Source organism: Babylonia areolata, chromosome 14 (assembly GCF_041734735.1).
Source record: "Babylonia areolata isolate BAREFJ2019XMU chromosome 14, ASM4173473v1, whole genome shotgun sequence".
NCBI classification, from domain to species: domain Eukaryota; kingdom Metazoa; phylum Mollusca; class Gastropoda; order Neogastropoda; family Buccinidae; genus Babylonia; species Babylonia areolata.
Window position 1 is genome coordinate 2,614,571 of NC_134889.1, and position 19,842 is coordinate 2,634,412.

The 19,842-nt window shown below is 43.0% G+C and overlaps 2 protein-coding genes across 4 annotated transcripts in view; both read right to left on the reverse strand.

The window, feature by feature from the left end:
* The window catches only part of LOC143289730 (solute carrier organic anion transporter family member 2A1-like), a 55,693-nt gene that overhangs the window by 13,731 nt on the left and 22,120 nt on the right, over positions 1–19,842 (reverse strand). The window contains exons 1-4 of one of the 3 annotated variants that reach the window (XM_076598813.1): positions 7,428–7,527; positions 3,780–4,053; positions 1,556–1,672; positions 777–1,005 (exon numbers count right to left, since the gene is read on the reverse strand). In XM_076598813.1, coding sequence (XP_076454928.1) covers positions 777–1,005; positions 1,556–1,672; positions 3,780–3,995 — 562 coding nt within the window. In that variant the 5' untranslated portion in view covers positions 3,996–4,053; positions 7,428–7,527. Of the gene's footprint in view, positions 1–776; positions 1,006–1,555; positions 1,673–3,779; positions 4,054–7,427; positions 7,528–19,842 lie in introns of those variants that run through there. The other 2 variants (XM_076598814.1, XM_076598815.1) reach the window with 2 other exon arrangements.
* The window catches only part of LOC143289407 (solute carrier organic anion transporter family member 2A1-like), a 15,124-nt gene continuing 12,182 nt past the window's right edge, over positions 16,901–19,842 (reverse strand). The window contains exons 10-12 of the mRNA XM_076598371.1: positions 19,318–19,472; positions 18,659–18,723; positions 16,901–17,172 (exon numbers count right to left, since the gene is read on the reverse strand). Of these exons, the coding sequence (XP_076454486.1) occupies positions 16,901–17,172; positions 18,659–18,723; positions 19,318–19,472 (492 nt within the window). The remainder of the gene's footprint in view (positions 17,173–18,658; positions 18,724–19,317; positions 19,473–19,842) is intronic.

The window sequence follows — 19,842 nt, forward strand, 5'->3', positions numbered from 1 at the left end:
CTCACACACTTTTAGGCAGATGCCCCTTGTTTCCCTACCTTCCAGAAGACGTAATTCTGGATTCTGCACTTTGCAGCTACAATGGATGTACTTGTATAGGTCTATCATGTCACCATGGGCATGTAGATGCTGAGGACTGGGGAGGTGGAGAGCAGCAAAGCTACCAGCGTGATTTGGTTTCTCTGTCCTGATACCTCTCTTCACCTCTCTGTCGGATTCGGCACATTCTTCGCACAGACAGCACCAGGCTGAAATTGTGTGCCTATGTCAAAGACGATGATGACGTTAGTAATAATGGCCACAACGATGAAGATAATGACATCGCTGGTCGTGATGGTTTGTATAGTTTTGCTTGGCTGTCATATCCATGGCAGGTGATGAAGTAACCATTGAAGAAACGATATGTTCGTTGTTGAAATATACTATACATCTTGAGTGATGGTATATTTCAACAACGAGCATTTCTTTTTCTTTCTTTTTGTTTATAAAATCAATTTTTAGGTCCAGCTACCTAAGACTCGTTAAATGCAGTGTGTGTGTGTGTGTGTGTGTGTGTGTGTGTGTGTGTGTGTGTGTGTGTGTTCTTTCTTTAATTCAACGTCTGTTCACTTTGAGTGATATTAGACGCGAGTGCGTGTGTGTGTGTGTGTGTGTGTGTGTGTGTGTGTGTGTTGGGTCTCTCCTTCTCTCTGTCTCTGTCCCTCTCTTTCTGTGTGTGTTTCTCTCTGTCCCACTCTCTGTCTCCCCCCCCCCCCCTCTCTCTCAGTGATGCTGACCTGTGGAGGAATGGCAGTCCAGTACAGTGTGGTTGACACCATCACAGATCTGACCCAGCAGACTCCTGGAGGGCACAGCTGACACCATGCCGCTCAGGTTGGCTGGGTCCACTCCAGTGGGGGGCAGGGAGGGGCTGGGAGCTCCGAACATGAAATGGGGCAGCGCACACACAAAGCCAGACAGCCCGAACAACAGGGTGAAGAATCCTAGCGCACGTGGAATATGTACCTGTACAGTGCACCCGGGTCACTATACTTTGGAATGTACTGCAGCAAGATATAAACAAGAGACGAACACGTATCAAAGCAGAAAAAATGGAGAGAATTTCAATGTAAATAAGATGTTTGACTGACATCCCATGTTCACCTGAGGAACGGAATTGTGTTTGAGATTAGGTGTTCGATGCACTGAAAGGTGGCAGACTGGATTTTTGTTCGGCCCCCTCACATTGAGACTGCAGGTCAGGTGTCTAAACCTTGCTCTTGTCTGTCTGGTTGTAGCTTCATTAACGAAAACGGACATTTCGCTGTAATTATGAAACTAGTCAGTTTGTACTCACTTCTATCGTTGATGTGAGAAATTTCACATCGATTAAGATACTGACGATTGCTGAGTGTAAACTGCAGGTGTCAAACCACAGATAAACCCAATCCAACCCTGTTGTTTACAGCCCAACCCGCCATAAAGAGTTCACTTCAGGACTGAGTCACAAAGACAGAGAGAACTGAGGAAATAAAGGAGAGCTCAGCATTCACACCATCATGAGCGCTGCACTGACCTTGTTGGTGATGAAACTGACGAAGAGGACGATGAGGAGGAAGCCCACGTCGTTAGCCGCCAGGATGACGCCAGTCTGAGAACTGTTGAAGCCGAACTGCCTCTCCAGCGTCGTCACCTGGTCCACATACAACCTGCAGTGTCAACACCCACAGTGATGGCCTAGTGGTAACGCATCCGCCTAGGAAGCGAGACAATCTGAGCGCACTGGTTTGAATCACACTGGCAGTCGCTAGTATTTTCTTCCCCTCCACCAGACCTTGAGTGGTGAATGCTAGTCATTCACATGAGACGATAACTGAGGTCCCGTGTGCAGCATGCATTTTGCACACGTAAAAGACCCACGGCAACAAAAGGGTCGTCCCCGGGAAAATTATGTAGAAAAATCCACTTCGATAGGAAAACAAATAAAATTGCAGGCAGAAAAAATACAACAACAAAAAAAAAAAGATGTCGCGATGCGCTCTCCCTTGGGAGAGCAGCCCGAATTTCACATAGAGGCATCCATTGTAATAAAAAGACAAAACAGAATAAATTTTTAAAGAACAAAAACAAAAAGCCCCCAAACTTTTCAGTTTTCAGTTTCAGTTTATCAAGGAAGCGTCACTGCGTTCGGACAAATCTAATCAATCTATGCTACGCCACATCTGCAAGGCATATGCCTGGTCAGCAGCATAACCCAAAACCCTAGTCAGGTAATGGGTGCATGCACATATATTTATGTAGGTATAACTATCAGGGCAGATTTCATCTTGCAGGATTTTGCCAGAGATCAATTTATGTTGCGAGATTCCTTTTTCAGTTCACCAAGTTCGTGCTGCACACAGAACCTTGGTTTATCGCCAAACCCGAATCACTAGATGCTGAGTTTGATTATCCGGTCAAACTTGGGAGAAAGGGAGAGACCGAGATTCGAACTCAGACCCTAACAGACACTGTATTGGCAGTGTAAGCGTTTTAACCAATCTGTCACTAACCTTCAAGTTCCTCTGTCTTCATACTCAGTAATCTGACAACACTTCAAATAAAAACATAAGCGAAAGAAAAAATAATTCACAATGTTCTAATCACAAAAAATGGCTTGGAATCTCATTGCCACACCCCTTTTTTGCCGACGTAAATCAAAGCTGCTATTGACACCTTTCTTCAGAACAGGCGGAGTCAAACAGAATGATATAACACAATACTCAGTTAATCTGTGCACTGCACCCCTCAGTTCAACCACGGCTTTATCCTTGGTCTGCGTCTGTTCGGATGCAAGCCATCTCCACCCCCCACCCTCTTCCTCCTCCTGTCCACCCCCCTCCCTTCACTCTCAAAGTCTTTCTTCCTCAGTCTAGTGACTTAGAATTAAGTTTACAGTTAACCCAGCAGCAGAGTGAGAGCTGTATTATCAATGGTTTCTCCATTGTAATGGAAAATCATCACAGCTTAGTCTTTTGTGGACAATGACTCTCAAACTTGGAGGCAAAATCGCACTGGCTCTTAGAATTGCTACAGCCATGGGGGCTAGTTCGCCTTCGAGAACCATCCCAATGCAAACTGTCCCAAAACCCTCTTGGCCAAGAGAGTCGGTATGTAACTTGGGCAAGACACCCTCCACTATGATCAAATTCTAGCCCAGGTATTCGGGACAGCAGTTACCTCCTCCGCTGTTCTGATGGTCGTAGTCGAAAACAACTGACTATCACACCTACACATATGACAGATATGATGATGATGACAGGCTCCTTGCATCCCAGGATCATTGAGAACAAGGTCCTTGGCAACAAGCCCCCTGGTGGCTGTGTGGGTCGCCTTGAGCGACACCCTGGCACACAAAGGGCAAGGAATTCCGTGGGTAGGAGGGCTGCAGTGTGGCAACTTGGAAATGAAATGGAGACAAGAGGCAAAGTATTCATAACTGCACTTTGGTTGTTAGTTGATGGAGCTGAACGACCATGTGGCTGTGTAGGAGAGCAGCGAGACCTACTGTTCATGAATTACACCATTCAGGTGGCATGGGAAACAAGCCATCAACATCATCATCAAAATCATCATCAGCAACAGCAACAGGAAAACTGGCAACAACAGGAGCAGCAGCAACAACAACAAAATCAGCAACAGCAGTACCAGCAGAAACAACACCGACTGCAATTCACAACAGCATCATTCGCAGCGCTATACATCATCATCACCATCATCACCGTCATCATTGACGACACCAAACAAACGACGTCACAGACCTGGCTGGTGATGTAGAAGGACAGTGTTGCCGTCATCAAGGCGTTGATGCTGTAAAAACCCGTGTACACCGGCATGGTCGCACATCGCCTCAGCGCCTCGGGCTTGCACCTTCCAATGCCACAGTCTGTTTCGTCGTCATCGCTGTTGTGGTGGGTGATTGTGTCGGTCCAGTTGTTGTCGTGCTCTTGGCACTGTGCTGACTCACTGCTCGTCATTGTGCAAGTGCCAGACCTCAGAAACGGAGGAGTGATATCGCCTGGCCGAAGAACTGTGCTGGCAGCCAGTGATCAAAGAGAACATAGGTACAGGTACAGGTGCAAGTACAGGTGCAGACACAGGTGCAGGTACACGTATAGTACAGGTACAAGTATAGGTATAGACACAGGTGCAAGTACACGTATAGTACAGGTACAAGTATAGGTATAGACACAGGTGCAGGTACATGCATAGTACAGGTACAAGTACAGGTACAGGTATAGACACAGGTGCAGGTATAGTACAGGTACATGTACAGGTTTAGACAGGTATAGGTACAAATATGTATGGAATCAGGAACATCATGGACGCAAAGCAGGAATAGTTATTGAAATTAAATTCAGACACCTTTGTTTTGATTATAGTATGATATTTTCATTCGTTTTCTTACCATGCTTATTGCATTGTTTACTTGCGATTATTGTATGACGTTAACTAATATTAACTTTATATTGAAGCATTCATTGTTTTTTATGTATCCATGTTGAATGACCATGAAAGTATGTGATCATTACACGTGTATGATTGTGATCATTGTACAAAAGGTTCACATCAACTTAGCATTTCAGCATTTCATGTCTTGTGTATTCACATTGAGTGAGGGATTCTCAAGTATTGTTTGTGTGGTGTACACCATACATGAATTTCTCTTATTGAGATAATAAAATGTTCTGTAATCCATAATGATTATATGTATGTACTGTAAGCATCTTTACCTTTTTGTTTGTTTTTTTGACATGGGTTATTCATCTTTATTCGAGTTAACAGGACCTCCAGAATCTGTACAAGCAGTAGCCAGTGACTGGAGTTACCACCCTTTAGCTATCACAGCGAGTAATGGATGACTGGAGAGTTACCATCCTTTAGCTATCACAACGAGCAATGGATGACTGGAGAGTTACCACCCTTTAGCTATCACAACGTGTAACGGATGACTGGAGAGTTAAAAGTTACCACCCTTTAGCTATCACAACGAGTAACGGATGACTGGAGAGTTACCACCCTTTAGCTATCACAACGAGTAACGGATGACTGGAGAGTTACCACCCTTTAGCTATCACAGCGAGTGAATGTGAAGCTGTTCTCTGGTAGTGGTCCTTGTCCTTACAGGAGACATTTCATGCATCAGACAACCCAGAACGGTCAGGGTTCGAATCCCCACAGTCCCGGCTGTAGCATAAGGATGTCTTTTGGAAGGAGACTCCGAGAGATCATTTTTCAGTTTTGTGTTACTTCATTTGTATTGTATTGTATTGTATTGTATTGTATTGTATTAGTCTTTGTCTCAACAGTTTCCTCTGAGTGAAATTCAGTCTGCTCTCCCAAGGGGGAAGGTGGCAGAATGGTTAAAACACTCGTCTGCTAATTGCGGAGTCCGTGAAGGTGTGCGTTCGAATCCTGACTCGCCCTTTATCTCAAAGCTTGACTGAAAAATCAAACTGAGCATCTAGTCATTCTGATGAGACGATAAACTGAGTTCCCGTGTGCAACACGCTCTTGTCGCACTGAAAGAGAACCCATGGCAACGAGTCTTCTCATCTGGCGAAATTCTATCGAAGAAATCCACTCTGATAGGTAAGTAAATATATACATTATTCATGCACTCATAGCCTGACCAAACGCGTTGGGTTATGCTGCTGTCAGGCATCTGCCTAGCAGATGTGGTGTAGCGAACATGGATTTGTCCGAACGCAGTGACGCCTCATTGAGAAACAAACTGAAACTGAAATCTGCCAAGGGAGAGGGCAACGCCACAATAAAGCGTAGATTTTTTTGTTGATATGATTTTGCCAGGGGCAATCCTTTTGCTGCCCCGAGTTCTTTTACGTGTGCTAGGCACATGCTGCATACGGGACTTCGGTTAATCATCTCATCCAAAAGACTAGTTCCCACACCACTACTCAGGGTCTAGTGGATGTGGGGTGGATGGGAGAGTAGAAACACCGGTCTGTTTATGCGAGTCCCGTTGGTGAGCAAAACCACTGGACCACCGCTCAACGTGACCCACAGGGGGAGAGTACCTGGATGCGCATACACTTACAGAATTATCCCCAAGAGGAAAGTAGGTCACTAAGTGTGGCGAGGACAAATTGGTTGTCTGTCAGGCTGTCCATCTTTTGTTACAAGGAGCAACAACTCGGATTCTCTCTCTCTCTCTCTCTCTATATATATATATATATATATAGAGAGAGAGAGAGAGAGAGAGAGAGAAATATGGAGAGAGATGTGTGTGTGTGTGTGTGTGTGTGTGTGTGTGTGTGTGTGTGGTATACATATCTGCCAAAATTTTTGACAGGTAAATTTCACACACAAGACAAAGGTTATTGGTACAAAAAAGCGCGCACGTGTGTGTGTGTGTGTGTGTGTGTGAAAACATACATACAAACACACACACACACACACACACATATATATATATATATATATATATATATATATATATATATATATCTACACACACACACACACACACACACTTTTGTATGCAATTATCATTGGTCCTTTGGGTCAGTTTTTTTTTTTTTTTTTTTTTTTTTTACATCAAGCCATGAAAAAAATACAGAGAACAACAGCAAGAACAGCAACAAAGCAAAAATATTGCATCTGTGTACAAGAATAATGTGATAATGAAATACATAATTGCATTTCTATTCCACACATACCCCCTACACCCCCTCCCCCTACACACACACAAACACACACAAATATATATATATATATATATATATATATATATTACGTAGCAGCAAGGAGAGATAAATTGAATGAAAGGCTTTTTTTTCTTCTTTTTTTTTTCTTTTCAAAATCTTTGATACGAAAAATAAGTTGTATGAGTACTGGATGACAAGAATGATTTTCAGGGAATCCAGACAGATTTTCATGGATTGTTGTTGTTGTTTTGTTTTTTGTGTTTTGTTGTTGCTTTGTTTTTTGTATTTGTTGTCAAAGGGATTAGAATATATAGATTTCTCCAGGTGTTTTTCAATATGCTTAGACAAAATAGGCAAGACAGAAATTAGCCAACAGTTAGAAGGGCCAGAAGAATCACCTTATTTGTACAGTAGAATGCCTGTACCTTGTTGGAAGTCTGAAGGAGATTTAAAAAAAATTTTTTTTATTAAGACACAAATTATAAACAAATGTCAGTGTAACACCAATAGCAAAGAAGAAAAAGAAAAAGGACGAGAAGAAGAAGAAGAACTACTACTACTACTACTAACAACAACAACTACTACTACTACTACAACTACTACTATTACTACTACAACAACAACTATTACTACTACTACTCCAGATACAATGACAACAACAACAACAACAGCAACAAGAAGCTGAAGAGTTCTCTGATACTATGCATCACAAACATCCACACCACGAGAACGATCCAGTACCTGTAAGAGACTTTCGGGTGACAAGGCTGCCTCTCGTGTTTCCCTCCCAATATGTTCTGTCACCACAGATGGCCGTGCACTGCCTGGTCCGCACACAGCAGCCCTTCTTTTGTCTCGACTCGCTCCTCGCCCCAGCCAGTCAAAAATCGTCTCGGTAAGGGCCGTCCTACGCAAGCGCCAGCGTAACCGTCGGAACATTCTGGGCGTCAGTTGTTGTAAAAAGCACGCTCGTAAAAACGACTGAACGTGGATGTTGGTGCACAAACGCCGACGACGAGGAAGAAGAAGAAGTAGGAGAAAAAAAAAGAGAAGAAGAAGGAAAAGAAGAGGAAGAAGGAAAAGAAGGAGGAGGAGAAGGAGGAGGAGGAGGAGGGGAAGGAGAGAAAGAAGGAGAAGGAGGGAGAGGAGGAGAAGGAGAGAAAGAAGAAGGAGGGAGAAGAGGAGGAGGGGAAGAAGGAGAAGAAGGAGGAGGAGGAGAAAGAGAAGGAGAAGAAGGAGGAGGAGGAGAAGGAGGAGGAGGAGAAGATCAAGAAGGAGGAAGAAGGAGGAGGAGGAAAAGAAGGAGAAGAAGGAGGAGGAGAAAGGAGAGAAAGAAGGAAAAGAAGAAGAAGACGAAAGAGAAGAAGGAGAAGAAGAAAAAAAGAAGGAGGACGCATCCAGTTGTAAGCATGTCATTGTTTCTGTCCTCCGCCTTCCATGATGTATGCACAGCTGGACGTTCAGTTCTTAAATACCGACACGCACGCTGTAATAGAATACAATAGAATAGAATATGTCTTTATTACCAAGTGTACCGAGGTCTCAAGGAATATTGGGAGGAGGGCGGGGGGATAATACATAAAAGGTACAAACATAAATCGAAAACCATACACAGACACAGACACAGTACAAATTAGGATACATACATGTGCATATCAATACAAAACAAAACTTGTGCATACTCACACATGCACACACACACACACATTGTTTTGTTTTGTTTCCATTTATTGAAGCCAAAATGTGATAAACACAGGGAAGTTTTTGTTGGATCTAGATCCATGTTATGATCGTAAAAACAACGACTTCCGGTTCGACAAACACTCGTTTCCGATACCAAGAAAAAAATATGATTTTGACACGAAATGTGTGTACTGCCAACCCTCAGTACACAGCTGGCACTGCGGCTCAACAACTTGACTGCAAGGCGCAGAGTTCCATTGTCTCTCGAGACAGATGGATGCAGTCAACAAATTTCTGTGGCACGTGTTGAGACCACTCTGATAAAACGGCATGCACGCGCACGCACACACACACACACACACGCACGCACGCACGCACGCACACACCATCACACACACACTTTCCCCATTTCTTCCTTTAAAAATTTTTTTTCTTCTCTTTTTATTCCGAGGGCGGGATGTAAAAAAGCTGTATAAGCTTATTCTTTTACCCTCAGTAAAGTTCATTTTGACTTGACTTCACACACACACACACACAGATACACACACACACAGATACCCCCCACACACACACACACACAGATTCAAAATGGCGGAGACTACCAGCAGCTGAACGTTACTGTGGCAAAGTTGACGCAAATACATGGAAGAAGATGAGATCAAGAAGCGGCAGTACCCATGTGACTTCAGCAACAACCCATGCAACCGGCCGACAAACGAAAGCAGGTGGTAGCGCTGCGAAAATTAAAGAAACGAAATCTAAGCTGTCCGAAACGAGGTTGCCAAGTACGACAACGGAATTCCAAACCACGGCAAAAAAAGGCGAGGCGATTTCTTCGATCGCGGTAGGCCTAAATACAACTGATGCTTTATTAGAGCAAAAGCAGACTATAACCACCCTGTGCACCCGTATCTCGTCATTAGAAAAGAATGTGGAGGCCCAGAATGAAACGTTACAACAAGTCACAAAAAGAACTGTTTCTATGGAAACCAAAGAAACTCAGACTGAATCCAGCCACACAACAAAACTCACTTACGCTGAAGAAGCAAAAATGTAACCACGGAGCCCGGAAAAAGCAAAGAAAACAGAGAAAACAACATTGAAGAGAAGACCATCATCTCCAGTGAAAAAAAGGAAACAGCAAAACACCAAAAGCTGCAGAACAATGTCATCAAGTCAGCCCCTGACGAAAAATCCACGAATCACGTCAATGTTCAGCAATCTGACGCAAAACGTTCCAAAAAGGACATTGTTCACAAGGATTTACCGAAAGTGCTTATCCTGCACGATTCCGTCATGAAAGGTGTGGAAGGAAAAAGACTTGGAAGGTCGTACAGCTTCCAAGCTACAAAACAGCAGAGCCACACCTTGAACGACATACGGAAGTCCCTGCACGAGTACTCTTCATCTTCAGAAAAAAACGATGTTGTAGTCATCCACTGTGGAATAAATGACCTCAGATTCAACGAACCCGGGGACTTATGTAAATCCTTTATATCCACAGTGAAATACTCTGCGCAGAAAAATCCACACACAAAGTTCGTCATAAGCAAAATAACCCCCGTGAAAGATAAGAAAACAGATATCAAAAGGCAGCTATTCAACGCCATCAGCACTTCAGAACTTTATGATGTAGCCAACATCTCCTTCGTGGAAAATACCAACCTGACAACATACTATCTCCGGGACGGTGTCCACCTGAACAGGAGGGGGACCAGTCTACTCGCTGGCAACGTTGGTCGTCATGTCCGAGATCTACTGTGGGAGGCGCCAAGACGTCCAGCACGCCCCAACAGATCTCATCCACATCAGCACTACTCCGTCCATCCTCGCCACGAGTGGTACAACAGATACGACATGCTAACAGACTGGCCTATGTTCTGACACTTGCGTCAACTATTATCGCCACAACCAGCTGACTGTTTCAATCACCAGCACCACAGAGGCAGCTCTGCTGAGTACTTTTTCTACACTTCGCCGTTATAATCATTCACGTTTTTCCTCATATCGTTTGATGTTAAACATTTTATCTATTAGTTGTTTTTTTGTGTGTTTTTTTTGTTTTTGTTTTTTTTTTGGGTTTTTTTTTTTTACTTCCTAGTTAGTTCCTAGTCTTTCTTTATTCTTGTGTGAAAATCGGTTTATAACTGAACATTCGTATAAGTAGTTGACTCTATTACTTTTATTGTAGTTGTTATTGTTTTGCGTGTGCCATAAGACATTATAAATTTTATTTCATCTATTTTTTCCACTACATATACCCTCCTTCACAATGCCCCCCATTCGCAAACGTGCAATCCAGATCATGCAGTGGAACGCTAGATCTATTTCCACAAATTTGCCATATCTCATCCAACATTTGGCAAACTATAATTACCAAACACTTATATTACAATCCCTAAATGTGAAGAAGAATAACCTACCCAAGCTTCCAGGTTATTATTATCCACCTGTGCACCAGCAGGTTGATACTGCCACAAAAATTAGTGCAGCCATATACATCCAAGAAGGGACTGAGTACAGTGTATGCTCTCCACCAGCACCAAATTCTACTCCTGATTTCCATTCATGCGCGGCACGTGTTAGATTCAGTGATCACCTTACTCTTCGTGTCGTCTCTGTGTACTTACCTAGAGGACCAAACGAACATAATACGGAATGGTTACATAATATTCAAGATAATGAAAAATGGTTGATAGGGCGAGATTTTAACGCCCATTCACCTTTTTGGGACAAAGATTGTGTATCAGTTACTTGTAACCGCTTTGTAGAAAATGTTGTTGATTCTTCCTTAAGCCTTTTAAATGATGGCAGCGTTACCAGAATCCCTGATATTGTCACTCACAGGGCGTCTGCTATAGATCTGTCTTTCATATCTGCTACGTTGTATGCAGAATGTAAATGGACAACGCATAATGATACACTGGGAAGTGATCATCTACCGATCATCATGACTTTTAATGAAACTGAAAGATACACGGAATTTCAAAAAGATAAAGTCCCAAAGTATAACTATAAAAATGCTGACTGGGAGAAATTCGAAAGTATGCTTGCTTGCGAAAACACGGAGTCCGTAAACACTGGGGATATAGATAATTTATATTCCTTCTTTACTGACACCATATTACAAGCCGCCGATATATCAATCCCAAAATGTAATTCGCTTAAATCAAACAAGCATTTAGGAAATATTTGGTGGACGCCAGCTTGTGAAGCAGCAGTAAATGATAAAAAAAAGAAGTTTATAATTTATATGAAAAACAAGTCACAAGAAAATCTTATTGAAAAGAAAAGGGCAAACCATTATAGTAACATGGTCATTGCTCAGGCTAAAAGACAATATTGGTCCTCATTCTGTAATAATGAGATATCCAGTCATAAAGATACTAAAAAGGTTTGGAAAAAATTCAGTGAAATGAAAGAAGGTATAAATTTGCCATCTTGCCCAGTTAAGACAAAAGACAAAGAATTTCCGTACAGTGCAGAGAAAGCAGAAACATTTGTAGAAATGTTCTCAGAGTCTATGCGATTGGAAGGTCTATCGCCTAAAATGAGTAAACACAGAACCGAAGAAGAGAGCAAAAGTGATTTTTCAAAAGTGCTGGATTGATGGTTTAATGCCAGCAAAATGGAAAGAGTCTATTATAATACCAGTTCATAAACAAGGAAAATGTAAAACAAGTCCCGATAACAGTCAATACATCAATGCTCCACTCACACTCAGTGAGGTTAAAGACGCATTACTATCCCTCCCTAAAAAGAAAACATCTGTAGGACTTGACGCGGTCTCAAATGAGATGCTTAGACACTTACCAGAAACTTTTGTTGTTTTGTTATTAAAGCTTTTTTAAAAGTGCTGGATTGATGGTTTAATGCCAGCAAAATGGAAAGAGTCTATTATAATACCAGTTCATAAACAAGGAAAATGTAAAACAGATAAGAACAGTTACAGGCCAATTGCGCTAACATCACATACTGGTAAGCTGATGGAAAGAATAATTTTGAGAAGACTGATGTACTATTGCCATAAAAATAGAATTATCCCAATTAATCAAACGGGCTTTCAGAGAGGTAGATCTGCAATCGATAATTTGGTTAAACTTACAACACATGTAAAACAACAATTTGCTAGAAGAAAAAACGTTCTTGCAACTTTCTTTGATATAAAGAAAGCCCATGATCAAGTTTGGCATGCAAAGTTACTCTTTAAACTGAAATCTGTTGGCTTTTCAGGGCGTCTCTATAATTATATCAAAGATTTCCTGACTAAAAGACGTATACAAGTACGAGTCGGAAATACGTACTCAAATCCTAAGACTCTTCACCTGGGATTACCCCAAGGTTCTGTTATTGCCCCTGTTCTATTTAACATCTTGCTGAACGACTTACCCCAACACTTATCAAAAGACGTGATCCTAGTGCAATACGCAGATGATATATGTATGTGGATGAATATAACTATGAAAAGAAATACATCAAAAAGGGCATTAAACTATATTAAGAAAACATACCAAAGAGAAATAAATAAATTGAATAAGTATATTGTCGACAATGGTCTTACATTATCAGCAGAAAAAACTCACATTATGCTTTTTAACAATGGTAATAATCCAGAAGAGTTACCAACATTTAAAATTGAAAATAAGCCCATTCAGTACAGAGATATGAAAAATTTTTTAGGCTTAATGCTTACTTCAAAACTAGCTTGGAATGCCCATATTGAATATATAATAACAAAAGCAAGAAAATGTTTAAACTTGCTCAAAGTTATAAGTAAACAGTACTGGGGACAAGACACAACGATATTGAAACATTTATCATCATCACTTATTCGATCCAAACTATCGTATGGACAAGAAGTCTTTTTCAATGCTGCAAGGTATTTGTTAAAGAAACTTCAAAGCATTGACTGTAAAGCATATAGACTTGCCCTTGGCGTACCTTTCCACGTATCAACCCTCGGAACATATAAAGAAATAGGAGAATTACTTTTGGATGAATACCGAAACCTGGCATGTGCTAAATACGTATTGAGAAGCTCAACAACTGAAAATTTTACATCGGAGGAAGTAAGAATTACATCTGAAAACAACTTCCCCAAAAGAGCTAAAACGATATCTTATCTAACACCAATTGGCACGTTTGTGTCAAACCTTTTCCAAAAGTCCGAAATTAATCCAGATAACGTAGACTCGCAGAAAACAGTTAGTCCATACCCCATTTGGGAGATGAGTAAAGCACAGTTTGATATCAATCATACAGACATTGCAAAAAAAGAAAATCCAAATATCATGGCAACAGAAGTCCGATTACACCTTCAGAATAGATACCGTGACCACTTACATATTTACACAGACGGCTCACTCCTAGACAATGGCCAAGCAGGTTCAGCTTTCGTTATACCAAAACTGAAAACAGAACGATCATACCATATCGGTAAAGATCGATCAATATTTACAGCTGAACTTATTGCTGTTCTTATGGCTTTAAATTATATCCTTGATCTTCCAGTTTGCCTTCTTCAAGTCTTATTTTGTGTTGATTCAAAATCTGTATTATATGCTTTAAACTCATCAAAATGTAAGAACAAGTCCAAAATAATAATAGAAATAAGTCACATTGTACATCTTTTGAATTTGAGAGGAACACATATAACTTTTTGTTGGGTTCCTTCTCACCTTGGTCTCCTATATAATGAATGGGTTGACAGGGCTGCAAGAAAAGGTGCAAAACACCAACAGGGAACCACGGACCTTTATGTGCCTTTGTCTGTACAAGAGGGGTACCGCTTACTAGAAAAAGCATCATGGAGCAAAGTTAGGGAAGTATACCAGCAAAATGGCAAAGTTTTAAATAAAAGTATAAATAATATTCAACAACCGAAATCTATCAATCAATCAAATACATTCAGTAATTTATTCAGATTAAGGCAAATTCAGGCATTATCAAACAGGATAAAGCTGAACGCTTTTATAACAAAGTTCAGCAGAGATGTTAAATGCATATGTGGAGAATCTATTTCAAGCAAACACATACTCTTTGAATGTCAGAGTCTGAAATCGTTTTTACCAAACTTCTCGGAAAATTCTTTTGAATGTACTCGTATTTTTGACAATTTCAGCATGTTATCTGCTATTGCAGAAGGTTTGCTGCATAGTCCAATTGGACATTTGTTATAATTGTTACAGTTGTTTGATGTTAGCGTTTCCTTCTATATTGTGCCTATGTCTCCCCTTTTAATGTCTTATTTTTTCCAATGCTCTGTATCTTCACCCCCCCCCCCTCCACCCCCCCCCCCACACACACATGCGCACACACACATACACACACATCATTCATCACCCTCTGCCCAATATCGTCCCCCCCCTCCCCCCCCAACACACACACCACCTTTTTGTTTTTTCGTCTAATATCACTTAAAGTGGAAGACGTTAAACTGAAGACTACTACTACTACACACACGCACACACACACATACACCATCACACACACACACACACACACACACAGAGATACACACACACACACACACAAGTGCACACAGAGTTGCACAGAAAACACACTTGCGCATGCACACACTTTCCCTCTCAGAATCACACACTTGCACACGCATACAAACGTGCGCGCACAAACACACACACACGCACCACACACACACACACACAAACACTCACACAGAAATAATTGATTAATTAATTAATTGTTTTTTGTCGCCCATCCCTCGAAAAGGGAAAAGACTTTTTTGTTAATTAGATATATACATAGAAAGGCCACAATCAAATACTCAAACAAGATCACAAAAAAGAGAAGAAAAAAAAAAAAACATATCAAAGCATCTAACCCGATATATCCATAGTTACATAGCTTTGATCTTTACGTATGCAATTGATATGATTATTATCTATTCATATTCCCCTTCATGAGGGGCCTTGGCCTAAAATGAACTAAGCATTTTAATCTGAATCTCTCTCTACTCTCTCTTTAAAAAAAAAAATATATATATATATATATATGGGACACTATGCAGCCACCCCCCCCTCCCCCCACTGCCCCCCGCACACCCCTCCCTCCCCATCTTTCCTGTTATCAATTAATTTCAAAAGTTTGAAATCTCTCTCTCTCTCTGTCTCTCTCCCCCTCTCTCCTTCTCTCCCCTCTCTCTATCGTCCCCTCTATCTCTTTCCCTCTGTCTCTCTTTCTCTTCCCCTCTCTCGCTCCCCTGCTCTCTCTCCCCCTTTCCCCTCCCTCCCTTTCTCCCCCTCTCTCTCCCTCTGTCTTTTTCCCTCTCTCTCCCTCTGTCTTCCTCTTTCTCTCTCCCTCTCTTTTACCCCCTTTAGGCGTTGTAAAGAATTTGTCCATTTACTTACAGAAAGCATTTAAGTTAAGATCAATTATAATATCAGAATTCCTTTGATGATTGTTTCGCCACGTGCACTTGCATGTTTAATAATGTTGTATACTGCACCCCTTCATGAGGAGCAATGGCCTATATGAATAAATCATCCGTATCCGAATCTCTCTCCCTCTCTCTCTCCCAGCCTCTTCACTCCTTTCTCTCCCCTGTCTCTCTCCATCTCTATCCTTCTCCCACTCTCTCTCTCCCTCTTCCAACCACCCTCTCTCCACCCCTTTCTCTCTCCCCTCTCTCTCCCACCCACCCTCTCCACCCCTTTCTCTCTCCATTTCTATCCCTCTCCCACTCTCTCTTCCCTTCTCTCTCCCACCCTCTCCACCCCTTTCTCTCTCCCCTCTCTCTCTCCCTCGGCCTCTCTAGTGAGGTCTCACGTAAAATTCGCAGGTACCGTATCGCCTGGATAACTTAAAGGAAGCGCGTGTCTGCATAACTCAACACCCGTGTCATGACCCATCGGGAAGCTGTACACCTACATCACACTCTTCACAAACAGTTCAGGGTTGTGCCAGGAAGGTGGATGAATGGTTAAGATGCTGATCTGCCAACACAGTTTCCCCGGAGGGTCTGGGTTCGAGCCCAGCTCTCTCCCTTTCTCCCAAGTTTGACTGGAAAATCATTCTGATGAGACGATAAACCGAGGTCCCCTGTGCAGCACGCACTTGGCGCGCTGAAAAAGAACCTGTGTTAGCAGAAGTATTGTCCTCTGGCAAAATTATCTACAAGGAGTTCAGTCTGAAAGGAACGCAAGCATGCGGGCGTGGGGGACGGGGGGGGGGGGATGTCGGGTGGTGGAGGTGGAAGGTAGAGAAGGATACTTGGGGTGTGTGTGGTGGTGGGGGGGAGGTAGAGGAAAATACAGGGACACTGTGACGAGGACTCGGAGTTTGAGCAGACTGGGAGGCGGTTGTGATGAGGATGGTGATGGTGGTATCGTGTGGAGTGATGGCCTAGAGGTAACGCGTCTGTCCGCCTAGAAAGCGAGAGAATCTGAGCGCACTGGTTCGAATCACAGCTCAGCCGCCAATATTTTCTCCCCCTCCACTAGACCTTGAGTGGTAGTCTGGACGCTAGTCATTCGGATGAGATGATAAACCGAGGTCCCGTGTGCAGCATACACTTAGCGACCTCCCACCGAGGTCAAAAGAGTGTCCCCTCCAGCCGAAGCCATCGTGTTCTTCTGAAACTTGTTGGTGATCCGAGCTGTGATGGCGGCAAGGATGATGAGGATGAACCCCGCTGTTTGGAACAGGGCACCGTACCCATACATCGTCCACCGCAACTTTACGTTGTCATAGAGACGACAGGCCCCACCCCCTGTGCAGCTGTCCCCCCATTGGATGCACGCACTGTCAATCAGCTTGCCAAAACAGATAGGTCCCAGCATCCAACCTGAGGGCAGAGCGACGCTTCCGGTTCAGCAGTCAATCATTCTTTGTTCTTTCTTTGTTCATAAAGGTTTGCATGGTCTTGCTCACGCTGACGTTCATTCATTTCTTCATTCATTCATTCATTACTTCATTCGTTACTTCATTTATAGTTCATTTATTCAAAACGTTTACCCATTCTTGTGGATGCTTTAACCAACACTTTCATTCATTCATTTGTTCGTTCGTTCGTTCATTCATTTATTTCGGCATTCATTTATTTCGGCATTCATTCATTCAAAACGTTTACCCATTTTTTTCTGTCTGTCTGTATCTCTCTCTTTTCTCTCTCTCTCTCTGAGCCTCTGTGTGTGTGTCTGTATGCGTGCGTGCGTGCCTGTGTGTGTGCCCGTGCGCGTAGCCTCAGTATGTATGCATGTGTGCGTGAGTGCGCAAGTGTGTGTGTTTCTGCAGGTCATATGCAAGTTGAATGAATGAATAAATGTCTGTCTGTGTGTCTGTCTGCCTCTCTCTCTCTCTCTCTCTGTGCGTCTGCCTCTCTTTCTATGCCTGTCTCTGGTTATTTTTCTGACTGGTTGTCTTTCTCTGTGTGTCTGTCTGGTTGTTTATTTGTTCCTCTGTCTCAGTGCCTGACCGTCTTTGTCTGTCCATCTGGAAGTCTTTGTCCGTCTGCCAGTCTTTGTCTGTTTGTTTGCCAGTCTTTGTCTGTCTGTTTGTTTGCCAGTCTTTGTTTGTTTGCCAGTCTTTGTCCGTCTGCCAGTCTTTGTCCGTTTGTCAGTCTTTGTCCCTCCGTCCACGAGTCTTTGTCCGTCTTTGTTTGTTTTCCGGTCTTTGTCATTTTGTTTGTTTGCCATTCTTTGTCCGTTTGCCAGTCTTTGGCTGTCCTTCTGCCAGTCTTTGTCCGTCCGTCTGCCAGTCTTTGTCTATTGTCTGCCAGTCTTTGTCCGTTTGCCAGTCTTTGTCTATCCGTCTGCCAGTCTTTGTCTGTCTGCCAGTCTTTGTCTGTCTGTCCGTCTGTCTGCCAGTCTTTGTCTGTCTGTCTGCCAGTCTTTGTCTGTCTGAATGTCTGCCAGTCTTTGTCTGTCTGTCTGTCTGCCAGTCTTTGTATGTGTGTCTGCCAGTCTTTGTCTGTATGTGTGTCTGCCAGTCTTTGTCTGTCTGTATGTCTGCCAGTCTTTGTATGTCTGCCAGTCTTTGTCTGTCTGTGTGTCTGCCAGTCTTTGTCTGTCTGTCTGCCAGTCTTTGTCTGTCTGTGTGTCTGCCAGTCTTTGTCTGTCTGTCTGCCAGTCTTTGTCTGTCTGTGTGTCTGCCAGTCTTTGTCTGTCTGCCAGTCTTTGTCTGTCTGTGTGTCTGCCAGTCTTTGTCGGTCTGTCTGTCTGCCAGTCTTTGTATGTCTGCCAGTCTTTGTCTGTCCGTCTGCCAGTCTTTGTCTGTCTGTATGTCTTCCAGTCTTTGTCTGTCTCCACGAGACAAAGCCGAAGTCCACCGACCCGCCACAGAAGTCATGAAGGAATGGAACCCCAGAGCCAGCGGTTTGTCTCTTTCCTCCACACCCCTGCGATAAAACAAAACAAAATAACAAAAAAACAATTCACCACCATCATCACCACCGGCTTTTACACCTGCACCACCACCAGCACCACATTCATCTTCGTCTTCGTCATCATCATCATCATCTTCTTCTTCTTCCTCACCACCTTTACAATCATCATTATCATCAACATCATCATCATCGCTGATTATCACAATCACCATCTTCATCATCAGCATCATTATCACCATTGTCTTATTCATCATCACCACCACCACCACCACCACCACCACCATCATCATCATCATCATCATCATCACCACCACCACCACCACCACCACCATCATCATCATCACCACCACCACCATCATCATCATCACCACCACCACCACCACCATCACCACCATCATCATCATCATCACCACCACCACCACCACCACCATCATCACCATCATCATCATAATCATCACCACCATCATCATCATCACCAACACCACCACCACCACCACCATCATCACCATCACCACCACCACCACCACCACCATCATCACCATCACTACCACCACCACCACCACCACCATCATCATCGTCAGCTGATAGTGACGCACAGTGCTGCACCTCATGTAGATGATCAGTTTGGGGACGATGGCGAAGGTGGAGAGGAGGGTGTTGACGCAGTAAGTGACGACGTAGGGGTAGAACATGTCACAGCTGTAATCACACGTGCCAGCCTCTGCCAGCCCTCCAGGGATGCACGTGCAGTTCACGTAACTCTGGAACAAAACAGGGGCCAGTTATTTTCCTAGATGAATAATGATAACAATACAATGTGGAGTGATGGCCTAGAGGTAACGCGTCCGTCTAGGAAGTAAGAGAATCTGAGCGCGCTGGTTCGAATCACGGCTCAGCCGCCGATATTTTCTCCCCCTCCACTAGACCTTGAGTGGTAGTCTGGACGCTAGTCATTCGGATAAGATGATAAGCCGCGGTCCCGTGTACAGCATGCACTTACCGCATGTAAAAGAACCCATGGCGACAAAAGGGTTGTTCCTGGCAAAGTTCTGTAGAAAAATCCACTTCGATAGGAAAAACAAATAAAACTGCACGCAGGAAAAAATGCAAAAAAATGGGTGGCGCTATTTT